At 50.2% G+C, this 21,232-nt stretch overlaps 1 protein-coding gene across 1 annotated transcript; it reads left to right on the top strand.

Annotated features, from left to right (window-relative positions):
• The first annotated feature begins 6,170 nt into the window (after positions 1 to 6,170).
• LOC102459866 (keratin, type II cytoskeletal cochleal) lies at positions 6,171 to 21,232 on the top strand. Its single transcript, XM_006122688.4, has 9 exons — positions 6,171 to 7,233; positions 9,246 to 9,454; positions 10,425 to 10,485; positions 10,822 to 10,917; positions 11,179 to 11,343; positions 12,836 to 12,961; positions 13,716 to 13,936; positions 15,785 to 15,819; positions 19,921 to 21,232. The coding sequence occupies exons 1-9, from the start codon at positions 6,769 to 6,771 to the stop codon at positions 20,157 to 20,159; spliced, it is 1,617 nt and encodes a 538-aa protein (XP_006122750.2). The 5' UTR covers positions 6,171 to 6,768; the 3' UTR covers positions 20,160 to 21,232.

Here is a 21,232-nt window from a genome sequence, read left to right on the forward strand (position 1 = left end):
TTCTGCTGTCCCCGTCCTTTTCATTAACGATGATTCAGGGAAATAATCTGGACTTATTTAGTTTGCAGAAGAGACGGGTGAGGGGGGATTTCAGAGCAGCCTTCAAGTTCCTGAAGGGAGGTTCCAAAGAGGCTGGAGAGAGGATGGTCTCAGTGGGGGCAGGGGGCAGAACAAGGAGCAATGGGCTCAAGTTGCAGTGGGGGAGGTCTAGGTTGGAGATTAGGAGAAACTCTTTCCCTAGGAGGGTGGGGAAGCGCTGGGCTGGGTTCCCTAGGGAGGGGGTGGAATCTTCATCCCTAGGGGTGTTTAAGTCCTGGCGTGACACAGCCCTGGCTGGGTTAGAATCATAGAATCATAGAATAATAGGACTGGAAGGGACCTCGAGAGGTCATCGAGTCCAGCCCCCCGCCCTCAAGGCAGGACCAAGCTCCGTCTACACCATCCCTGACAGATGTCTATCTAACCTGTTCTTAAATATCTCCAGAGAGGGAGATTCCACCACCTCCCTTGGCAATTTATTCCAATATTTGACCACCCTGACAGTTAGGAATTTTTTCCTAATGTCCAATCTAAACCTCCCCTGCTGCACTTTAAGCCCATTACTCCTTGTCCTGTCCTCAGAAACCAAGAGGAACAAATTTTCTCCTTCCTCCTTGTGACACCCTTTTAGATATTTGAAAACCGCTATCATGTCCCCCCTTAATCTTCTTTTTTCCAAACTAAAAAATATTGAGTTGGGTGGGTCCTGCTTTGGGCAGGGGGCTGGACTCGATGACTCCTGAGGTCTCTTCCAGCCCTGGGAGTCTCTGATTCTATGAAATGAATATGCTTTTGGTAAGGCAGTAGTCCAAGTTGAGGGGGCAAATTTTGCTCTCCGCTTCCAGTCCATGAAACTCCACGGATGCCCGCTGTAATGCACAGTAACAGAGCAGTATGCCTTCCAGTGTTTTAAAATAGTCCTAAAAAAGGAGGTTTTTTCGAAAAGGGTTTTTTCCCCAACAAAACGCATCCAGACTACTTTCATTTTCTAAAGATCCTCTTTTGCAAATGCGACCGGAAGAAAATATGCAAATTCCCATGTCCATGGGAATTGGCATATCCTCTTTCAAAAAATCTTTGTAGTTTAGACATTCCCCTAGAGACTAACAAAAAAATATATAGTATCATGTGGGCAAAACCCACTCCATCAAATGAGTTGGAGTGGAAATAACAGAATTCAAGAGATATATAACAGCACAAGAAGTATCTATCAACTGTAGGACCCGTGTTAATGAAGCTAATGAAGTGGGCTGGATGTGTCCCATTCATAGCTTTAGATGTGAAAATGCAGATGTTAAAGGCAAGGGAAATTGGCTTTGTAATGCACCAACCAGTTACTTTATTTAATGCCAAAGCGAGATACTGCAAGATTTCAAAAGGCGAGTGAAACACTGTGTTAAGTTTAGTTGGAATAAGGTGAGAACTTGCGTTCTGTTCCTTCATTACTGACCCAATCCCGTGCAGAGCTCTGTCCATTAACAGGTGTATTGTGAGCAAGACATGAGAAGTCATTCTCCTGCTCTACTCTGTGCTGATTAGGCCTCAGTTGGAGTATTGTGTCCAGTTCTGGGCACCGCATTTCAAGAAAGATTTGGAGAAACTGGAGAAGGACCAGGGAAGCGCAACAAGAATGATTAAAGGTCTAGAGAACATGACCTATGAAGGAAGACTAAAATAATTGGGCTTGTTTAGTTTAGAAAAGAGAAGATTGAGGGGGGACATGAGAGCCGTTTTCAGGTATCTAAAAGGGTGTCACAAGGAGGAGGGAGAAAAATTGTTCTTCCTGGCCTCTGAGGATGGAACAAGAAGCAATGGGCTTAAACTGCAGCAAGGGAGGTTGAGGTTGGACATTAGGAAAAACTTCCTGTCCGGGTGGTGACACACTGGAATAAATTGCCTAGGGAGGTTGTGGAATCTCCATCTCTGGAGATATTTAAGAGTCGGTTAGATAAATGTCTATCAGGGATGATCTAGACAGTATTGGGTCCTGCCATGGGGGCAGGGGACTGGACTCGATGACCTCTCGAGGTCCCTTCCAGTTCTAGTATTCTATGATTCTATGATTATAGGACACAAGGCACCTGGCTCTGTAGCATGGACAACATATTAGGTTGCCGGGAGTATTTCATTATTTGGTTAAGAAAGTGGCTTCTTCCGCTCTGCGAAATTCCATCGACACCAGCTATCGTGGACAGCTCCAGAGTAGCAGCCTTTTAATTTACGTTGGGTGCCCTCTAGTGGCGTTCGCTGTGCTCTGTGGTTTTCTAGCCACCTGAAACAGACTCACGAAGGAAACACCCTCAGAGAATGGAGCGGAGAGCGAATCGGGTGTGGAGAAACATCTAAGGATTTGAAAGGAAAAAGACGTTTGAAGTCCTTCCGGGCAACAGCGAGTTCCCTGCCCTGGCGGGTTTTGTGTGGCTGTGTTTTGATACAAATCTTTTTCATCGCTGGCTGTCTCGTCAGTGATCTCCAAAGCCTTCCAGATATTGGGTAAAATCGTGACCTCAGAGGAAAACAAATCGCTGGGGAATGAAAATAACCAGCTCTCTTCCAGGGGAGTTTCAACTCGGCGTGTCCACGCTCCTGCCCCGTTTAACATTTGGGGTTTTTTTTTTTAGTGATTCAGATTCAAAACTATTTTGTTGTCTCCAGGTGTTTTGCAACATGGGGTAAGGAATTGGAGCAGTATGGGACAGGAAATAGCAAGATGGGCTAATGGTTAGCACACTTGCCTGGGACCTTGGACACATTGAATCAATTCTCTGCTCTGGGACTGGGGTCAATTCACTTCATACCTCGTCCTTCTTAACCCCAGCTGTAAAATGGGGATAATTTCACCTGCCTTTCTGACAGGATCACTGTGATGTTAAAGACATCAAAGCGTGTTGCCATGTGCTCTGAAGCTGCAGTAAAAGGGGCATATCAGCACCTAAGGCCTTGTCTACACTAAATGGAAGATTATTGCTGCCGTGATTGAGCTTTTGGAGTTCAATTTAGTGGGTCTAGTTAAGACCTGCTAAATGGAACTCAGAGGGCACCCCCACTGGTGGCCTGTACTTCTGCTTTTGTGAGGAGTAAAGGAACCCAATGGGAGTGTTTGCTCCTGTCGGCCTCCCACTGAGGGGATACCACCAAGCTCAGCTTCCATTACACCTTGTAGAAGCAGGAGTATTGGCTGCCAATGGGGGTGCCCTCCGAGTTTGAGTTAGTGGGTCTTAACTAGGCCTGCTAAATCGAACTCCAGAAGATCGATTGCAGCAGAATTGATCTTCATCTGAGTGAAGACGTGGCCTTCAGGACAGAGGTTTCCCTGTCTTAGGAGATGCCACCAGAATTCCCTGTAAGCTAACGCTTGGGTGGCCACCCAGGAGAGATTCAAACGCTGCCCAGCAGATTCACCAAGTGTCCACAACCGGCAGCCCATGTTTCTATTGGTGGTGCACATCTGCAGATGCTTGAGTGCACCGGACAAAATTTATTCTGCACACGGCTGGAAAATAGAGAGAACATTGGCAGCTGCTTTTGCGGAAACACTTGCCAGTCTAGATGCAGCCACCGTGTAGAAATAGCCTCAGCCATGTAAACGTATGTAATTGACTTACTGATCCTGGGGGCGATTTTACGGGAGAGGGGGGGAGTTGCCTGGGTTCCGTTCCCATTTAAACTAGTGGGAATTGTTCACCAAAGCCCCTTTGGATGGTTAAAAATATCAGCTGCTTCTATTCCAATCAGCTGTAGAAAATACCTGTCTCGTGTTTTGCAGTGTGGCTTGGTCCTGCCGTGAGGGCAGGGGACTGGACTGTGATGCCCACTTCAGATCACTGCCCGTTCTAGGGTTCTGTGATTCTATGAGATTTAAGCATCTGCTTTAAAGGTAAGCACGTGAAAAGATATGCAGAATCGTGGCCTAGGGGAAGATAGCTTTTAAAGAGGTAAATCTAATCCTCCAAAGTTAAATGCTGGACTGAATGAAAGAGCAAGGACTGAAATAATATTCCTGGTCTCTCCCCCCTGTATTTCTTCTTTCTTGGCAACAAAGGGCCAAGTTCTGTGGCCAAGTCCAGGCTCCACCCCCAAGACGCAGGATTCAATCCTGAACGAAAACCCAAGAACTCAGATCTAGGTTCTGTTTTCCAGCTCTGCTGAGAGATCATGGGCTGTTGCCTCTGTCCTTCACTCAGCCCCTCTGAAAAAAAGGCACAAAATCAATGCCCATGCCCCCTTTGAAATATATCGATGCAAAATGACATGGAAGTTCCATCAGCGCCCCCAAACGGCTGGCCATTAAGCAGAATATACGACAAGTCCTTCCTGGCGTATCCACAGTCATTACTATCTAGCGTTATTAAGCTTTATGGGTACCTAAGCGAGCTAAATTAGTTCCCTGGGAGACTTCCAGAACTCCAGATGTTCCAATTAAATGCAGCGTGGTTAAGAGGAGGCTGTGGTATGACTTAATCAAAGTGCGTGGGGAGTCTCGGTTTCGGTAACGGTTTCAATTGCCTGTTCAACTCGCTGCTATGGGACATGTGCCAAGATGGCATTGCAAACGGAGGCCGCGACAGCTGTGCTCTAAGGGTACGTCTAGATGACAGGGTTTTGTCGACAGAAGTTTTGTCGACAGATACTGTTGACAGAGCTTCTGTCGACAAAGAGCGTCTAGACGACATCCAGTTCTGTCGACAAAGCAAGTCGCTTTGTCGACATAACAGTGTGGACGCAAAGGAGAGTGTAGATGCAATAATGCCGTCTATCGACAGAACTCTGTCGACAAAAGGCGTTATTCCTCGTAGAATGAGGTTTACAGCCGTCGACAAAACTCAGCAGTTATATCGACAGAACTCAAAGGCAGTGTGGACGCAGGTATAGTTTTATCGACAAAAGTCCACTTTTGTCGACAAAACCCTGTAGTCTAGACACACCCTAAGGGTGGTTGGGGAAGGCTTCTGTGATATCAAACCAAGAGAGGCCCTGAGCACAATGCGTGAGTGACACATCCTATGACCTGCGTTACGTGGGACCTCAGACTGGATTATCGCGGGGGCTCTGAAAATCTCCGGACCTACAAGCTGTTGCATCTGTTGGAGCTAGCTTCAGATTTACACCCAGATGGAACTGGGCATAGAATCTGTTTCCTTATGAATGACTCCTCTTTCCAAACGTAAGAATCAGAGAATCATAGAACACGAGAACGGGAAGGGACCTCGAGAGGTCATTAAGTCCCGCCCCCTTCCCTCACGTCAGGGCCACGTACTGTCTAGACCACGGCTACTCAACACAAGCGGCCCACGGCCTGTTTGAGGCTTGCGGTGCGGTTTGGGTTGACACGGGGCTCAACACCTGGCCCGCGGGTGGGATGCTTTGAACACGGCCTCTGCCGGGAATACGCTCCACGATGGCGAGGCGTCTCCCAGGCGGGGTGAGCACTGAAAGATGCAAGCATATGGGCTGGCTGGAACAGGCGGGTACAGGGTGTCGGCATTTCTAGCCCCCAGGGAGGAGGTGCCGGGAGCACCGGGGCATTGTGGGAAGTGCTCTGTATTATGCTCATCAGTGTGAAAGAAGCTATTTGCATATATTTGCATATATATTTACATGTCTATGCAACCACACTTGAGTGGCAGCCCTCGGCATGTGCTGGGAGTATCATCGTGGCCGCCGGGGCTTCCAAAGTTGAGTAGCCTTGGTGTAGATCATCCCTGATAGATGTCTATCCAACCAGCTCTTAGATATCTCCAGAGATGGAGATTCCACAACCTCCCTAGGCAATTTATTCCAGTGTTTAACCACCCTGACAGGCAGGAAGTTTTTCCTAATGTCCAACCTGAACCTCCCTTGCTGCAATTTAAGCCCATTGCTTTTTGTTGTATTATCAGAGGCCAAGGAGAACAATTTTTCTCCCTCCTCCTTGGAACTCCCTTTTAGGTACTTGAAAGCTGTCAGCATGTTCCCTCACCATCTTCTCTTTTCTAAATTAAACAAGCCCAGTTCTTTCAGTTTTCCTTCATGGGTCATGCCTTCTAAGCGGTTCATCATTCTTGTTGCTCTCCCTAGATCTTCTCCAATTTCTCCACGTCTTTCTTGGCACGGGGTGCCCAAAACTGGACACAACACTCCCGTTGAGGCCGAATCTGCGCAGAGCCCAGCGGAGGAATGACTTCTCGTGTCCTGCTCACGACAAGAGAAGGCTGTTCAACTGAGGCATGAGACGCCTTCTTGGGGACAGCTGAATCCAAGCTCTGAGCCAGCTCTGTGATGCCCGGAGGCGGAAGGGTGGCAAAGCGGGTCCGTGCTGAAGCAAAAAATGCCAACGGTCTCCTCTCCGCACCCTACTTAATTCCCCTGAGCTGGGAAGATGAAAGGCTATTTGTGCTGAGTTAAAAGCAAACCCCGAGGGAGCCTGGGATTTTTTTATTTTGGTAATCATCTCTGCTCTGAGAAAGGAAAATTCGAGTTAGCTTTACGAGTTTCTAGCTTGCCAGGATGTTCTGTGAAGGGATGTTCCAGGACAGCCGGTGATTAGCGGGTTGGGGAAGATGGGCCGCTGCCAGGCATACCAAACGGATTAATTCAGCCCAGGGATCAGAGCTGTCCCATGACCAAGCCCAGCTCCTCAAGCAGATAAAAAGAGCGACCCGCCGGACCCGAGCTCAGAAGGACCTCGCTCTTCCTTTGCATTTCGACCGTTCTACTCTACCCGCTCCTCAGACCTTGCGATCGGAAGCCATGGCTCAGAAAACCATCAACCTTCGGTCGGGCGGATTCACTAGGAATTTTAGCGCCTCCTCCACCGGCATCCCAGGGAGCCGAACCAGCTTCAGCTCCATGTCCGTTTCCCGGGGAGGTGGCGGAGGCCTGGGACGGATCAGCGGCGGCGGTTTCAGCAGCAGGAGCTTCCATGGTCTAGGCGGAAGCAAAAGAATTTCCGTTGGCGGAGGCTATCACTCCGCACGATCGGGGTACGCTTACGGGTTAGGTTACGGCGGGATGGGAGGTAGGATCAGCGAAGCTGGATATGGGTTCGGTGGTGGATTCGCATCCGGAGCTGGCGGGATCCATCAGGTCACCGTCAACCAGAACCTCCTGATGCCCCTCAACCTGGAGATCGACCCCAGCGTCCAGAAGGTGAAGAAAGAGGAGAAAGAGCAGATCAAGACCCTCAACAATAAATTCGCCTCCTTCATTGACAAGGTAAGGCAGGGTCAGCCTCCGCCGCGGCACCTGTCTTTGCATGCACGCCATTGGCTACTCGAGATCCGTTAAACGTTCTGTGATTCGTTATTGTTCTCCGTTATGAGGGACAAAATCGTCATAGCCCTTTCATCACATAATTATCCCTCTGCTTGCCCCCATGCCACATTCTGGGCATGAAAGAAGGATTTTGATCCTTCATTCTCCCATCCCTCTAAGTTCTGTAGCTTTGGCACGTGAAGTGCGAGATTCTGAAAATGTTCGACTTGCCCCCTGAGCTGGGGGACGTCTTCTGAGTTCTTTAATTCAAAGATTTAAATATTTTAATTATTTAAAATAGCATCGGCATCTGGGTGAAAGCAGACCCGGCGATTTTGTGCCGGGCTTGGTCAATTTCTCTTCTAAGTTTTCAAGGCTGAATGTTTCTCCATGCCTGTTCTCTTGCAAACGAGGAAAACAAAAGACACGCACTAACAATTTGCATCCAATTGTTGCTTGACCGTGACGTTTCAAACAAGCGGTACTGCCTCATTTTTAAATCGCACCTGAAACAGTGCCTGTTTATTATGGCTTCAGCACCCCCCAAATGGGAATAAACATAAAGGAAAGATATGGTCATGGATCTAAGAGCTTTGAAACGCAAATGTTTCCTGCACTAGGGTGTGATTGTAGCTTTGTTGGCCCCAGGGTTTTGAGAGAGAGGATAGGCGAGGAAATATATTGTATTCTGGTGACAGGAAGAGCTCTGTATAGCTCAAAAGTTTATCTCCTTCACCTGCCAAAACTGTTCCAGTAATATTCCCTCGCTCACATTGTCTCTCTATTGCAGGGGTCGACAATCCAAGAATGTAAGTGTTCAAGGGCCACATTCTTCCATGATATTCATGGAGGGGATGTGGGGTCTGAGATGGAGGTTGGGTGCAGAAGGGAGCTGGTGGTAAGGGATTGGGGTGTATGGGATTTGGGTGAAGGAGGGGTTGTGATCTGGGGCCAGAGACTGGGGTCCAGAAGACGGGAAAGGGTACGGGTGCAGGAGAGGGTTCTGGGATGGAGGTTGGGTGCAGAAGGGACCTGGGGGTAAGGAATTGGGGTGCAGGGTCTGGGAGGGAATTTGGGTGAAGGAGGGATTGTGATCTGGGGCCAGAGACTGGGGTACAGAAGACTGGAAGGGGTACGGGTGCAGGAGAGGGTTCTGGGATGGAGGTTGGGTGCAGAAGGGACCTGGGGGTAAGGAATTGGGGTGCAGGGTCTGGGAGGGAATTTGGGTGAAGGAGGGGTTGTGATCTGGGGCACAGAAGACTGGAAGGGGTACGGGTGCAGGAGAGGGTTCTGAGATGGAGGTTGGGTGCAGAAGGGACCTGGGGGTAAGGAATTGGGGTGCAGGGTCTGGGAGGGAATTTGGGTGAAGGAAGGGTTGTGAGCTGGAATTCTGTCCTGGAGGAGGGGATGCAGGGGTCTGGGATGGGCTGGAGTTGTGACCTGGAGAAGGGGTGCAGGTGTAACCCCCACCAGGCAGATTTGAACCCGGGACCTCTGGAGCTTAGTGAAGGAGCTGCTACAGCTTGCGCGATAAAGCCAGCTGGCTCCCCGTGGCGGCTGTAGAGCTCCCTTGTTGTTCTCTCTCTCTATAAGGGTCTAAGTGCCGCTCCATGGGGGAGTTGTGTGGGTTACACAGGATTTAGCTGGACAGGCAGAGCCTCTGGGTGGCTGCGGGCTGGATCCAGTCCTTGGCCAGCCCGATCTAGTCTGCGGGCCGTATTTTGCCCGCCCCTGCTTTGATGGCACTCCGCGTATTTTACTGAGATGGATAGAAACAAATGACTCTTAGCCCCGGCTTTTCTAACATGTATTAAATGCACATGCTCCTTTAAAGCCATCCTGCACAGTCCTTGCCCGGAAGACCTTCCAATCGAGGTCTTAAGAAGTCCGCTGGGGGGTGGAGATGATCTTTTACTTTTTTAACTCGATGAGGCTACTTCTAAGGTTTCGGTGTTTTGTCTGGTGGGGCTCAGGTCCGATTCCTGGAGCAGCAGAACAAGGTGCTGGAGACCAAATGGTGCCTGCTGCAGGAGCACAAAACCGTGAAAAGTAACATTGAGCCCTTGTTCGAGGCGTACATCAACAACCTGCGCCGGCAGCTAGACGCTATCAGCGGCGAGAGGCCTCGGCTGGAGGCAGAGGTGCGGAACATGCAGGACACGGTGGAAGATTTCAAGATCAGGTAAGCGAAACTTTCTAGCCTGGTCTGCTACGCTCTGCTAATCTGTGGTACTCCCATGATTATGCCACACCCATAGGTGTTGTACCGAAAAACACAGGCCGGGGCTATACTACAAATGTATCGGCGCGACTCCCCCTCCCTAAACCTAGGTCTACACTAGACCAGGTAGGTTGGTTTAAGGTACACCATCCTCCTTACGCATAGCTGGATTCGGTTTGCCCTCCACCAAGCCGCCTATTCCAAACTATCTGTACTCCTCATGGACAGGGCAGCAGTCTGTGTGTAGTGTTCTGTGTGTTGTGTTAGCCATCATCCTCCCCACAATTGCTGAGGGGCATTGCTAGGTATCACCAAGCAGGAGAGCTGGAGTCAGACGCTGGATTCATCACGTAGCAGAGACACGCACCAGGTTGGAGTCTGCCCATAGACCCTCTGCTTTTGCAGCTCCACCAAAGTCACCCGGATGGCAGGCATCCATGCCGAATCCAGCCTCGACTGACTAACCCAGGCGTGGCACGCATGAGCTCAACCAGAGCCCCACCCAACCCTTCCAGCCTGAGAACAGTTACAGGGATTACGAGCCTGCTTTCAAGCAGGGTGGAAAATGGGAGGTGGCTGGAACATGCCTTTAATGAAGGCTTGCTTGTTCTGGGAATGGCGCCCTTCCATTGCGTGGCCCCAGGGTGCAGTATCTTCAAGTAGGCTTCTCGCATACTCCAGGCAGGCGACGCCCCATCAGCCACTTCTTCCTGCTGCTCCTTCTGGCCTCTCAGGGGATCAGCTAGTAAGTGGCCTTTCTAAACGGGCTCTGACCATGTCCTTGAGAGCCAAGGTCAAGACGTTGGCCAAGCCCAGGCTAGTCAAGGAGGACCACATAGCCAGGGCTTGCAGCGTGCGGTCCATGGCGACTATGTGGTGATACTTCCCCACGTCGTGACAAGTTGCTTGTCTCCCCTTCTTCCCACCCCAGGTACGAGGACGAGATCAACAAGCGCACAGCGGCGGAGAATGAGTTTGTGATGCTCAAGAAGGCAAGTGATCTTGATAAAAAAGGACCGGGGAGGGGGGTTGTTTTTTTTTTAAAGGACTTCTTTATATCTGTTTGACCTTTTCTTCCCCCATCTCCGGGAGAACAATGAGGGCAGAGCTCTGCCCATCCTCACCGAAACCCTTCTTTTAGGTAAGCTGGTGGTCCAACTTGTCTCTCTTTCTACCCCCAGCCAGGGTGATGTATCTCCAGATCATAGACTCGTAGAGTTGGAAGAGACCTCAGGAGGTCACCAAAATCAGATATCCCATAAATCGCGGTTGTCCCCTGGCATTTTGTGCCCTGTCTGGCTAGACCTTCTCCGTCCTTGTGTTTTCAGGATGTGGACACTGCCTACATGAACAAGGTGGAGCTGGAGGCCAAAGCAGATGCCCTGACGGATGAGATCAACTTCCTGAGAGCTCTCTACGAAGCAGTAAGGCCCTTCCAGCTTTCCCAAGTCTCCTGGGGCTACCATAGTGCCATTTTTCATTCTACCCATTCCAGAAGCCAGCCTTACCTCAGAGAGAATCAAACCACTGGAGATACACGTGCCTAGTCATGTGTATTTATAGCGCTGTCATTCCCTTTAGGCTGGTGTTTTAGCATGCAACATTTCAATGAAGAGGACGCAAACCAGAGGAGGCACGAAGAGAGAGCCTGATCCCGAATGTCATTTTTCTTTGATTTTTTTCAGGAATTAGCTCAGATGCAGTCACACATCTCGGACACTTCTGTCGTACTTTCCATGGACAACAGCCGAAAGCTGGACCTCGACAGCATCATCACGGAGGTCAAAGCTCAGTACGAAGATATTGCCAACAGGAGCCGAGCTGAGGCGGAGTCTTGGTACCAAACCAAGGTGAGTGGCGCTAGAGTTCGGAGGGTTTGCACTACGATATTCGTCGGTAGGCTCGGTGGAGAGATTGAATCCGTTTTTTCCAGAAAAGTGTCGTTGCCACAAAAGTGAAAATGTTTGCAAAACTGTTATCAACTGGGATATTATTTTTAAAGAATTGGAGAAAAAATGTCCAGTATTTTCAGAAAAAGTGTCAGGTGTTTTTATTTTGAAAAGATGTTATATTTCAACTCTGTTATGTCTTAAAAATAGTTTAAAAGGGTCAAAACTGAAATGAAACATTTAATCCATCCTCCCAAAGCACAATGCGGAGGTGTGGGAGGTGGAGGGCATGTGTCCACTTTGTGAACATTTTTGATAGTTTGATTTTTTACCCTAATTTGGGACAATTTTGTTGCTCTTGTTTTCAATCTCAGAAGTGTTTGCAGGATGGAAAAGTTTGCCCCAAGTACATGCCTAGGGCTTTAGATGGGTTGGACTCAGAGTGGCTATCCCATCGTACCTTTCATGCCAGCACCATGATACTGGTATTTTTAGGATGCTAACTTGAGCAGGGCTAGAATGGGCATGTCTACTTTGGCTGGAAATTACACCTTCCGTGGAAACACACCCTTAGAAACCCATTTCACCTCCTTGCCATATGGACCTTGAATTTCTTATTGGGACCAGGAATGGTGAAATGCATTACCGTTTCTAAGCAAGAGCTGAATTTTAGAACATACTAGCAGACTTACCCGGTGTGATCTGGTCCTTGAGGGCAGGGGGCTGGTGATGTGGGGGGTGCAGGGGGTTCAGGGCAGGGTCTTGGGAATGTGGGGGGTGGGGCAGTGCAGGAGGCTGGGAATGGCAGTGTGTGAGAGTGAGGTTTGGGGGTTGAGGAACCCTACCTGCCCCGAGGGGCATTTTCTCTTCTCCCCCCCCCCCTTGCTCTGGCATTGCTACTGAGGACAGAGGGGGAGAGAAAGAGTATGGGGCAGGGAGCTACTTACCCCATGTGCTGGCAGGCAAGATGGCGGAGCCCATCCCTGCTGGCCACTCCTTAGCTGGTGCGGCTGCCCCCAGTGGCCACTCTGAGTATCACGTCCCTCCAAATAACCCCTCTCTTCCCATGTTGTGGAAACCAGTCCCATTCCCAGGGCTTCCGGTTGCCCTGGCACAACCAAATCCCCACCTTGCTTTAAGTTAGGAGAGTAAGAAGCTGCCTGCCATATTTGGCGGCCCTCGCTCTGTCTGTTTAGGAGGAGTTCTTGGAACAAATGGACTCACAGATGGAAACACTCTAAATATATACGTGGGACAGGGTGTGTGATCCCCAGCTTATGGAGACCTCCTACCCCACCAGGGCATTAATGTAGCTCCATGCAAAGGAAGAGGGGAAAGAAATCGCTTCCTTTCAGTTGTTTACATGGCTCACCACAATCCCCTCTGATGCCCCTTTCCAGCCTCCTCCCCATGTCTGACTGTGCGTCCTCTGGTTTCCTCCCACCCCTCACAGTATGAAGAGCTGCAGCTGACTGCTGGAAGACACGGGGACGACCTGCGCACCACCCGGATCGAGATCTCCGACATGAACCGCATGGTCCAGAGGCTTCACTCGGAAATCGACAATGTGAAGAAACAGGCACGTCCATGGGGTGGTTCCTGTGGTGGTTAGAAGGGACGGTGGTGGGGTCGGGACAGGTGTCTGGGAGGTGGGCGAAGGAGGCATGAGGAGATATCCTGGAATTTCAGGACCAGAAGAGACCCAGCAGAGGGAAATCCCTCCCAGGAATTCCCAGCTGCCTTAGCGGCAGTCCCATGCTCCCAGGGACCGGAGAGGCAAATGGCTGGAGCATCCTGTGCTCTGGCATTAACTGCCAATGTGGCATTGGTCTGAGACTCAGGAGTGAGAGACTCAAATCCTGGCTCAGCCTGACCTGCTGGTGACCTGCCACAAGTTGCCTCAGTTTTCCCTTCTATGAAATGGGTATAACAACACTGCCCTCCTTTGTATACATCTTTGGGAACTACTGCTAAAAGATACTAGGGATTATTGCGATGATGATGCTAAGGGACCTGTTGCAAAACACAGTAAGTTGCACAGTCCTGAGGTTTTCCTAGGAAAGCAGTAATATTAGGTTAGTCCCTGGCAGGCCTACAGATCTCGGGGGTGCGGAGATCAGGGATCGATCTGGCGATCTGGGCCAGTCTCTGAAACCCTGAGTTCCTTGCTGAGGCGAGAGGTTCCGTGATCGACAGGTGACAATTGTGCCACTTTTCTGCAAGCACTGATGCTAGCCCCAGTCAGGCCCTGTGCAGTGAGGGGGCTGGTAGGCTGCCCTTTCCCCAGGCTCCAAAGGGGATTCATTCACCGTGCGCGGTCCCTGCCTTCGCAGTGCGCTAACCTGCAGACGGCCATCGCCGACGCCGAGCAGCGGGGCGAACTGGCCCTTCGAGATGCCCAGGCCAAACTGGCTGATCTGGAAGATGCCCTGCAGAAGGCCAAGCAGGACATGGCCCGCCAGCTGCGGGAGTACCAGGAGCTGATGAACGTCAAGCTGGCCCTGGATATCGAGATCGCCACCTACCGCAAGCTGCTGGAAGGAGAGGAGAGCAGGTGGGGGGAATACACCGCACAACGTTTTTGGGGAAGAAAATAGCTCCTCGATTTGCATTTTTGCAAAAAAAAAAAACCCAAAAAATCAGTTTTGGTTGAAAAAACCGAAACCCCAAAGGGAATCTTTTCACATTCCCATGGCAAAAAAATTCAACGGGGAGCGGGAGGCTGAAGGGAGGACGAAGGATTTGGGGGGTGAAAGTTTTCCAAAGACATTTGGGGACGACGTGGGGAAAGGGCGTGTGCGTGCTGAATGTTCGAATCCTGTCTCGGCACCCTGATCCAACCCGCAGCCCTCCCGCCGGCCACGGGGAAATCGCACCCTGGGAAGATGGGTCCCATGTCTGCGCTCAGAGGATGAAACTGAACCCGGACGGGGTGGGAGGGGGGAACTCAGGCCCACCGATGAGGGCGGGGCGCAAAAGGGGCGACTGCTCCGGGACCCGGTGATTCAACAGGGCAGCCGTGGCGACTGGAGCCCTGAGCCCTTTAAATTGCCGCTGGAGCCCTGGGCGGGGGGGGGGGGGACAGCAGGCAGCACTGGGGGCTGGCTGAGGGGGGTTGCTAGGCGGCGCTGGGGGCTGGCTGAGGGAGGTTGCTAGGCGGCGCTGAGGGGGGTTGCTAGGCGGCGCTGAGGGCTGGCTGAGGGGGGTTGCTAGGCGGCGCTGAGGGGGGTTGCGAGGCGGCAGTGAGGGCTGGTTGAGGGGGGTTGCTAGGAGGCGCTGAGGGCTGTCTGCCCCTGGCCTACTCCTTCCCCCCAAGTCCCCACCCTTTCCAGGAGCACAGAGCTGCCCCCCAACTGCCCAAAAGCCTGCCTATTCTGTCAGCACCCTCCTGCCAAACATATTCCATGTGCACCATTCCAGGTGCTCAGGGCCTGTCTCACAGCAGCGAGACACCCCCGGCTGGCCTCAGGCTTGGGCCGGGAAATCCAAATCAGCTGGCATGGGCCAGCCACGAGTCTGTCTTTGCTGTGTAGACGTAGCCATAGGGCTGGCATAGGTCTTCGGCCCTGGCCCTATGTCCAGTGGTGAATTAATTTCTCGACTTGGGACAGATCTGCTCTGGTCAGGGCTAGGTTAGGGAACATCACTGGCATTTCTGGCCCTAAGACTGTCCTCATTTCAAACATACAATGGGTTGATCTTCCCACAAGTTAAGGGGCGTCATTCCTGTTGTGTGTCAGAACTTCCCCAAGGAACATAAGAACAGCAAAATGGCCAGACTGGGTCGGACCAAAGGTCCATCCGGCCCAGCGTCCTGCCTGCCCACAGTGGCCAACGCCAGATGCCCCAGAGGGCGTGAACAGAACAGGGAATTCTCACATGATCCCTCCCGTGTCATCTATTTCTAGACAAAGGGACTAAGAACACCATCCCTACCCATCCTGGCTAATAGCCATTGATGGACCTAACCTCCATGAATCTATCTAGCTCTTTTTTGAACCCTGTTAAAGTCCTAGTCTTCACAACATCCTCTGGCAAGGAGTTCCACAGGTTGACTGTGAGCTGGGTGAAGAAAAACTTCCTTTTGTTTGTTTTAAACCTGCTGCCAATTCATTTTATTGGGTGACCCCTGGTTCTTATATTATGGGGAAAAGTAAATAACTTTTCCTCATTCACTTTCCCACGCCAGTCACGATTTCATAGACCTCTGTCCTATCCCCACTTCATCTCTTTTCTAAGCTGAAATGTCCCAGTCTTTTTAATCTCTCGTCAGGTCTTATTGGAAGCCTGGTCTTGCTGGGATGCTAGTGGTGTTAGCCTCCTAAGATATTCAGAACCACAATCCTAGATGTTAATTGCTTACAATAAGCATACTAACCCTTCCTTTCCCTCTCTCTAACAGGCTAGCAGGAGAAGGTGTCGGTGCAGTGAACATCTGTAAGTATTCTGGCTCTCAAATGCTAGAGGTGCAATGGGCTGACAACTCGTGGAGTTAAGCTCTGGAACGGGTTTCCAAGGGCAGATGTGAAATCCCCGTCACTGGAGGTTTTTAAGAACAGGTTGGACAGACACACATCAGGGATGGTCTAGGTTTACATGGTCCTACCTCAACCTACATCAACTCCATGGGGCTGGACTTGATGACCTCCCTCCTTCCCCACCCTATATTTTTATCTTTCTGTATATTTTAGAAATGCACATCTGTTTGTCCATCTGTCCAAGAACTCCTAGGCAAGCAACACGGGAATGCAGGGGCAAGATTAGAAAGGCAAAGGCACAAAATGAGATCAAACTAGCTACAGGCATAAAGGGAAACAAGAAGACCTTTTATAAATACATTAAAAGCAAGAGGAAGACCAAGGACAGGGTAGGCCCACTGCTTAGCGAGGAGGGAGAAGCAGTAACAGGGAACTTGGAAATGGCGGAGATGCTCAATGACTTCTTTGTTTCGGTCTTCACTGAGAAGTCTGGAGGTGTGCCTAACGTAGTGAATACAAGCAGAGAGAGGGTAAGTTTAGAAGATAGGATACACAAAGAACAAGTTAAAAATCACTTAGGAAAGTTAGATGTCAGCAAGTCACCAGGTCCTGATGAAATGCATCCCAGGATACTCAAGGAGCTGATAGAGGAGGTATCTGAGCCTTTAGCTATGATCTTTGAAAAATCATGGCAGACAGGGGAGATTCCAGAAGACTGGAAAAGGGCAAATATTGTGCCCATCTATAAAAAGGGGAATAAGAACAACCCAGGAAATTATAGACCGGTCAGTTTAACGTCTGTCCCAGGGAAGATAATGGAGCAGGTAATTAAGGAAATCGTATGCAAACACTTGGAAAGTAATAAAGTGATAGGGAATAGCCAGCATGGGTTTGTGAAGAACAAGTCATGTCAAACTAATCTGATAGCTTTCTTTGATAAGATAACGAGCCTTGTGGATAAGGGAGAAGCGGTGGATGTCATATACCTAGACTTTAGTAAGGCATTTGATACGGTCTCGCATGATATTCTTATTGATAAACTAGGCAAATATAACTTAGATAGGGCCACGATAAGGTGGGTGCATAATTGGCTGGATAACCGTAGTCAGAGAGTTGTTGTTAACGGTTCTAAATCCTGCTGGAAAGGGATAACAAGTGGAGTTCCTCAAGGGTCTGTTTTGGGACCCGTACTGTTCAATATCTTCATCAATGATGTAGATATTGGGATAGAGAGTACTCTTATTAAGTTTGCAGATGATACCAAACTGGGTGGGGTTGCAACTTCTTTGGAGGATAGGGACATAATTCAAAATGACCTTACCAAGTTAGAGAAATGGTCAGAGGTAAACAGGATGAGGTTTAATAAAGAGAAATGCAAAGTGCTCCACTTAGGAAGGAACAATCAGTTCCATACATACAAGATGGGAAGCGACTGTCTAGGAAGGAGCATGGCAGAAAGGGATCTAGGGGTCATAGTGGACCACAAGTTGAATATGAGTCAACAGTGTGATGCTGTTGCAAAAAAAGCAAATATGATTCTAGGTTGTATCAACAGGTGTGTTGTAAGCAAAACTCGTGAAGTCATTCTGCCGCTCTACTCTGCACTAGTTAGGCCTCAGCTGGAGTACTGTGTCCAGTTCTGGGCGCCACATTTCAAGAAAGATGTGGAGAAATTGGAAAGGGTACAGAGAAGAGCGACAAGAATGATTAAAGGTCTAGAGAACATGACCTATGAAGCCAGGCTTCATGAACTGGGCTTGTTTAGTTTGGAAAAAAGAAGATTAAGGGGGGACATGATAGCGGTTTTCAAATATCTAAAAGGGTGTCACAAGGAGGAAGGAGAAAATTTGTTCCTCTTGGTTTCTGAGGACAGGACAAGGAGTAATGGGCTTAAAGTGCAGCAGGGGAGGTTTAGATTGGACATTAGGAAAAAATTCCTAACTGTCAGGGTGGTCAAATATTGGAATAAATTGCCAAGGGAGGTGGTGGAATCTCCCTCTCTGGAGATATTTAAGAACAGGTTAGATAGACATCTGTCAGGGATGGTGTAGACGGAGCTTGGTCCTGCCTTGAGGGCGGGGGGCTGGACTCGATGACCTCTCGAGGTCCCTTCCAGTCCTATTATTCTATGATTCTATGATTCTATGATCCTCCCAACCAGTAAGAGCTAGGCTTTCCAAATCTGGCCAGCAGCTACCTTGTATCATAATGTGAAGCCAAGTCAGGGTTTGGCTGTGCCAGGACAATGAGATGTGCCTGGAATGGGATTGTTGCTCATAAAAACGAAAGGGAGGGGTCTGGAAGGTGGGACAGTCATCCCGCAGAATGACCAAAGGGGGCAGCGAGGGGCTAGAGATGGGGACTGGGGCAATTATAACCCCATGGGGAAAGCAGGATGCCAGCAGGGACATGGGGTGGAGGAAGGGACAGCTATCTACCATAGATTTCAGAGAGATTGTCAAGTTGTGTGTCTGTCCGTCTGTGTCTGTCTGTCCGTCCCCCAGCTGGGGCACATGCACCCCCTTCCCCAGCTGTGCAGGTCAGCTGGCCCCAAGCTGCTGAGAGAGGGCTGGGGGTGTCCTCTCTCCCCAGGGCACCCTGTACCCCTCCTCCCCAGCCCCACCCCAGAGCAATGATTGAAATGAAGACAAACAAAACGTATTTGAGTGAAGGATCTGAGCAAGGCCTGGTCGAACTTCTAGTGATTCAATAAGAGGCTACAATAAATTCCGCACCAGATACAGCACGGAGTCCTGTGGCACCTTAAAGTCTAACACGGTTAATTTGGGCATCGGCTTTCATGGGCTTGCATTTCATGAAAGCTCATGCCCAAATTGTATTGAAGGAGCCACCGGCCTCTTTGTTCTGTTTGCTGAAACAGACTAACCCGGCAATCCCCTGAAACTTGGCATTGGCAGATCCGTACGGCACAACTGAGACAGACGCCAGGGTATTTCTCTGAGCTCCGGGAAAGAACCCGAGAACCTCTCCTTGTGTGCTTGGGGTGCAAACCGTTCTTGTGCAAAGGGACAAACGCAAGGCCCACACAAGGCTGTGCGTGTTGGAGTCCAAACAAGAGAGATTTCCACCCTGAGGGCACCTTTTCTCGGCAGAAAGAGCTCTACTCACAAGGACTCAGGAGAAACCCAAGTTCAGTAGGGTGATGACTGAGAGACCGAACAGGGTCCTATTGGGTGTTCAGTCAAAACAGGAGGGCAGCAGAGAGGTGAAATCAGAACAGGCAGGAAAAGTCGGGGCTGTAAATATGTAGTTTGGCCCAACAATTGGGGAAGGATTAAAAGCAGGGGAGGCAGATGCATTCATCTCTGAGAGACAGGTACCTGGGGCACCTGGCATTGGCCACTGTTGGGAGGACAGTGGATAAATGGACAATTGTTCTTAGGCTGGGAACAGGGGTGGGTTACTGAAACGAGCGAAGGGGAGACCTGAAGGAAAGACAAACCTGGAAGGCCTGATGTCAAAGGGATTTAGCGCCCCAAACCCTGCCGGCAGAGACTAAGGGGAGTGAGTACGAGGCAACTACATAGCGGTGAAACTGACTAGAGAGTGCGAGGAACTCCCAGACAGTGGATCTCAGTTGCCGGACAGGTGGCAGGAAGCGAACCGCTGGCTGTTGGGCCCCAGCGGCTCTGGTGGACAAGGCTTTTGGTGGACCGATAGCATTTTATTTGCACATTTGCATATTTTTTATTTGCACAATGAAGATGCACGTATGCAAATAAAATGTTACCGGTCTGCCAAAAGTTCGGGAGTGGGTTTGCCGGTCCCCGGTATAAAAAAGGTTGGAGACCACAGCTCCAAGAGACCGGTGGAAACTCCGCCTCTTCAGCCATCTGAAACAGTACATTTTCACGTCCTTCTGTGAGGTGCTGGCAGCGTTCTCTCTAATTTTCCCATCTGTGTGCAGAATAATTTTTGTTCGGTGCACCAGGGCAAGTGCAGATGTGCACCACCCACAGACACACAGGCTACTATGGGTGCTCTGTTCATATGAAGATCAAGCACACAGTCTAACCCTCTGCTTTCTTCTGCTCTGCAGCTGTGGTCCACTCTTCCGGGGGAAGCAGCTACAACTCTGGAAGTGGGCTGTCCCTGGGCTCCGGGCTGGGAAATGCATCCGGGCTGGCCTATGCCGCCGGGCTCGGCGTCGGAGGAAGCAGCTTCAGCACCAGCAGCGGGAGAGGCCTGGTGGGAGGATACAGTTCTGGAGGAGGCAGCAGTTCCAGCGTGAAAATCGTCTCCAAAACCACCTCGACCAAAAAAAGCGTCCGCACTTAAGTGCCAACCCAGTCTCCAATTCCCAGCAGCCTGGCGAGAAGAAATACGACACTGCCTCCTGGTGGCGGCACACCCCAAACCACTCGAAGACACCCGCTTCCGGGGGAGGGAAAAGTCCCCTAAAATACCACGGATGTGCCATACAAGTCCCATTCTCGTGGGACGAGGCCTTTACTGGCTTGAAGCCGAGGCCCTTTCTCCATTCCTCTCAACTCCCAATTGTAACGCATCAACCCCAGCCAACACGTAATTGGCCAGGCCGGTTAACGAGCTCTGTGGTAGCAGAAATTCACCGATTTTGATCATCTTCCCACTCTTGCTTGGAGCCATGTAACCTGGGTGTAAAGCCAAATCCAGATTGACACCAGTGTCACTGAGAGCCAAGTCTGGCTTTATCCATGGCTAGATGTTGTTTATTCTGAATAAACATCAGGCTTGACTAGAGAGTCACATTTCCATCTTAGGGTCCATATTAGTCGACCGGCAGAGACCTCTCTCTCCCCCTCGCTCTTGGGAGGTGACATGTCCCTCACCGGTGGGTGTGGCGCATGGGGGTGTGGTGACCAATAAGAAGCAGTGTCGATATTTCTGAGTCCATCTTGCTCCTACCAGTTCCCCTTTCTCTTGGGGATATTTTTCTTACCCTACCTGCATCACGTAATTTAGTCTTCGTTCCCACTGATTCGTCTTCTGTACTCGACTCTAGCTTGCGTACTAGCCAATGGGGCATTAGCACCGACCCTGACATAGTTTTCTAGATCCAGTACGAACCTCACAGTGGTCCCAAGCTCCTCTGTGTGAGCCAGGAGATCATGACAGTGAAGTAGAGATGTCACAAGATCGAGGGTGTCTATGCACCCAGTGACAGATATGCAGAAACCAAAGGGTGAGGAGCCTGCTTTGGGGATCAGGACATGGCTTCTCACAGGTAAACAATGTCGGTGTCTCATCGCCTGCATTTTTAGGGGGGAACCTGCGTTTTTATGTGCCCATTTTCACAGTTCCTATTACTGGATGCGGATGTTGATTTCATGTAGCAGTCCCCTGATTTCATGACATTTCTTCAATAAACT

The sequence above is a fragment of the Pelodiscus sinensis genome, chromosome 19 (assembly GCF_049634645.1).
Source record: "Pelodiscus sinensis isolate JC-2024 chromosome 19, ASM4963464v1, whole genome shotgun sequence".
Lineage (NCBI taxonomy): Eukaryota > Metazoa > Chordata > Testudines > Trionychidae > Pelodiscus > Pelodiscus sinensis.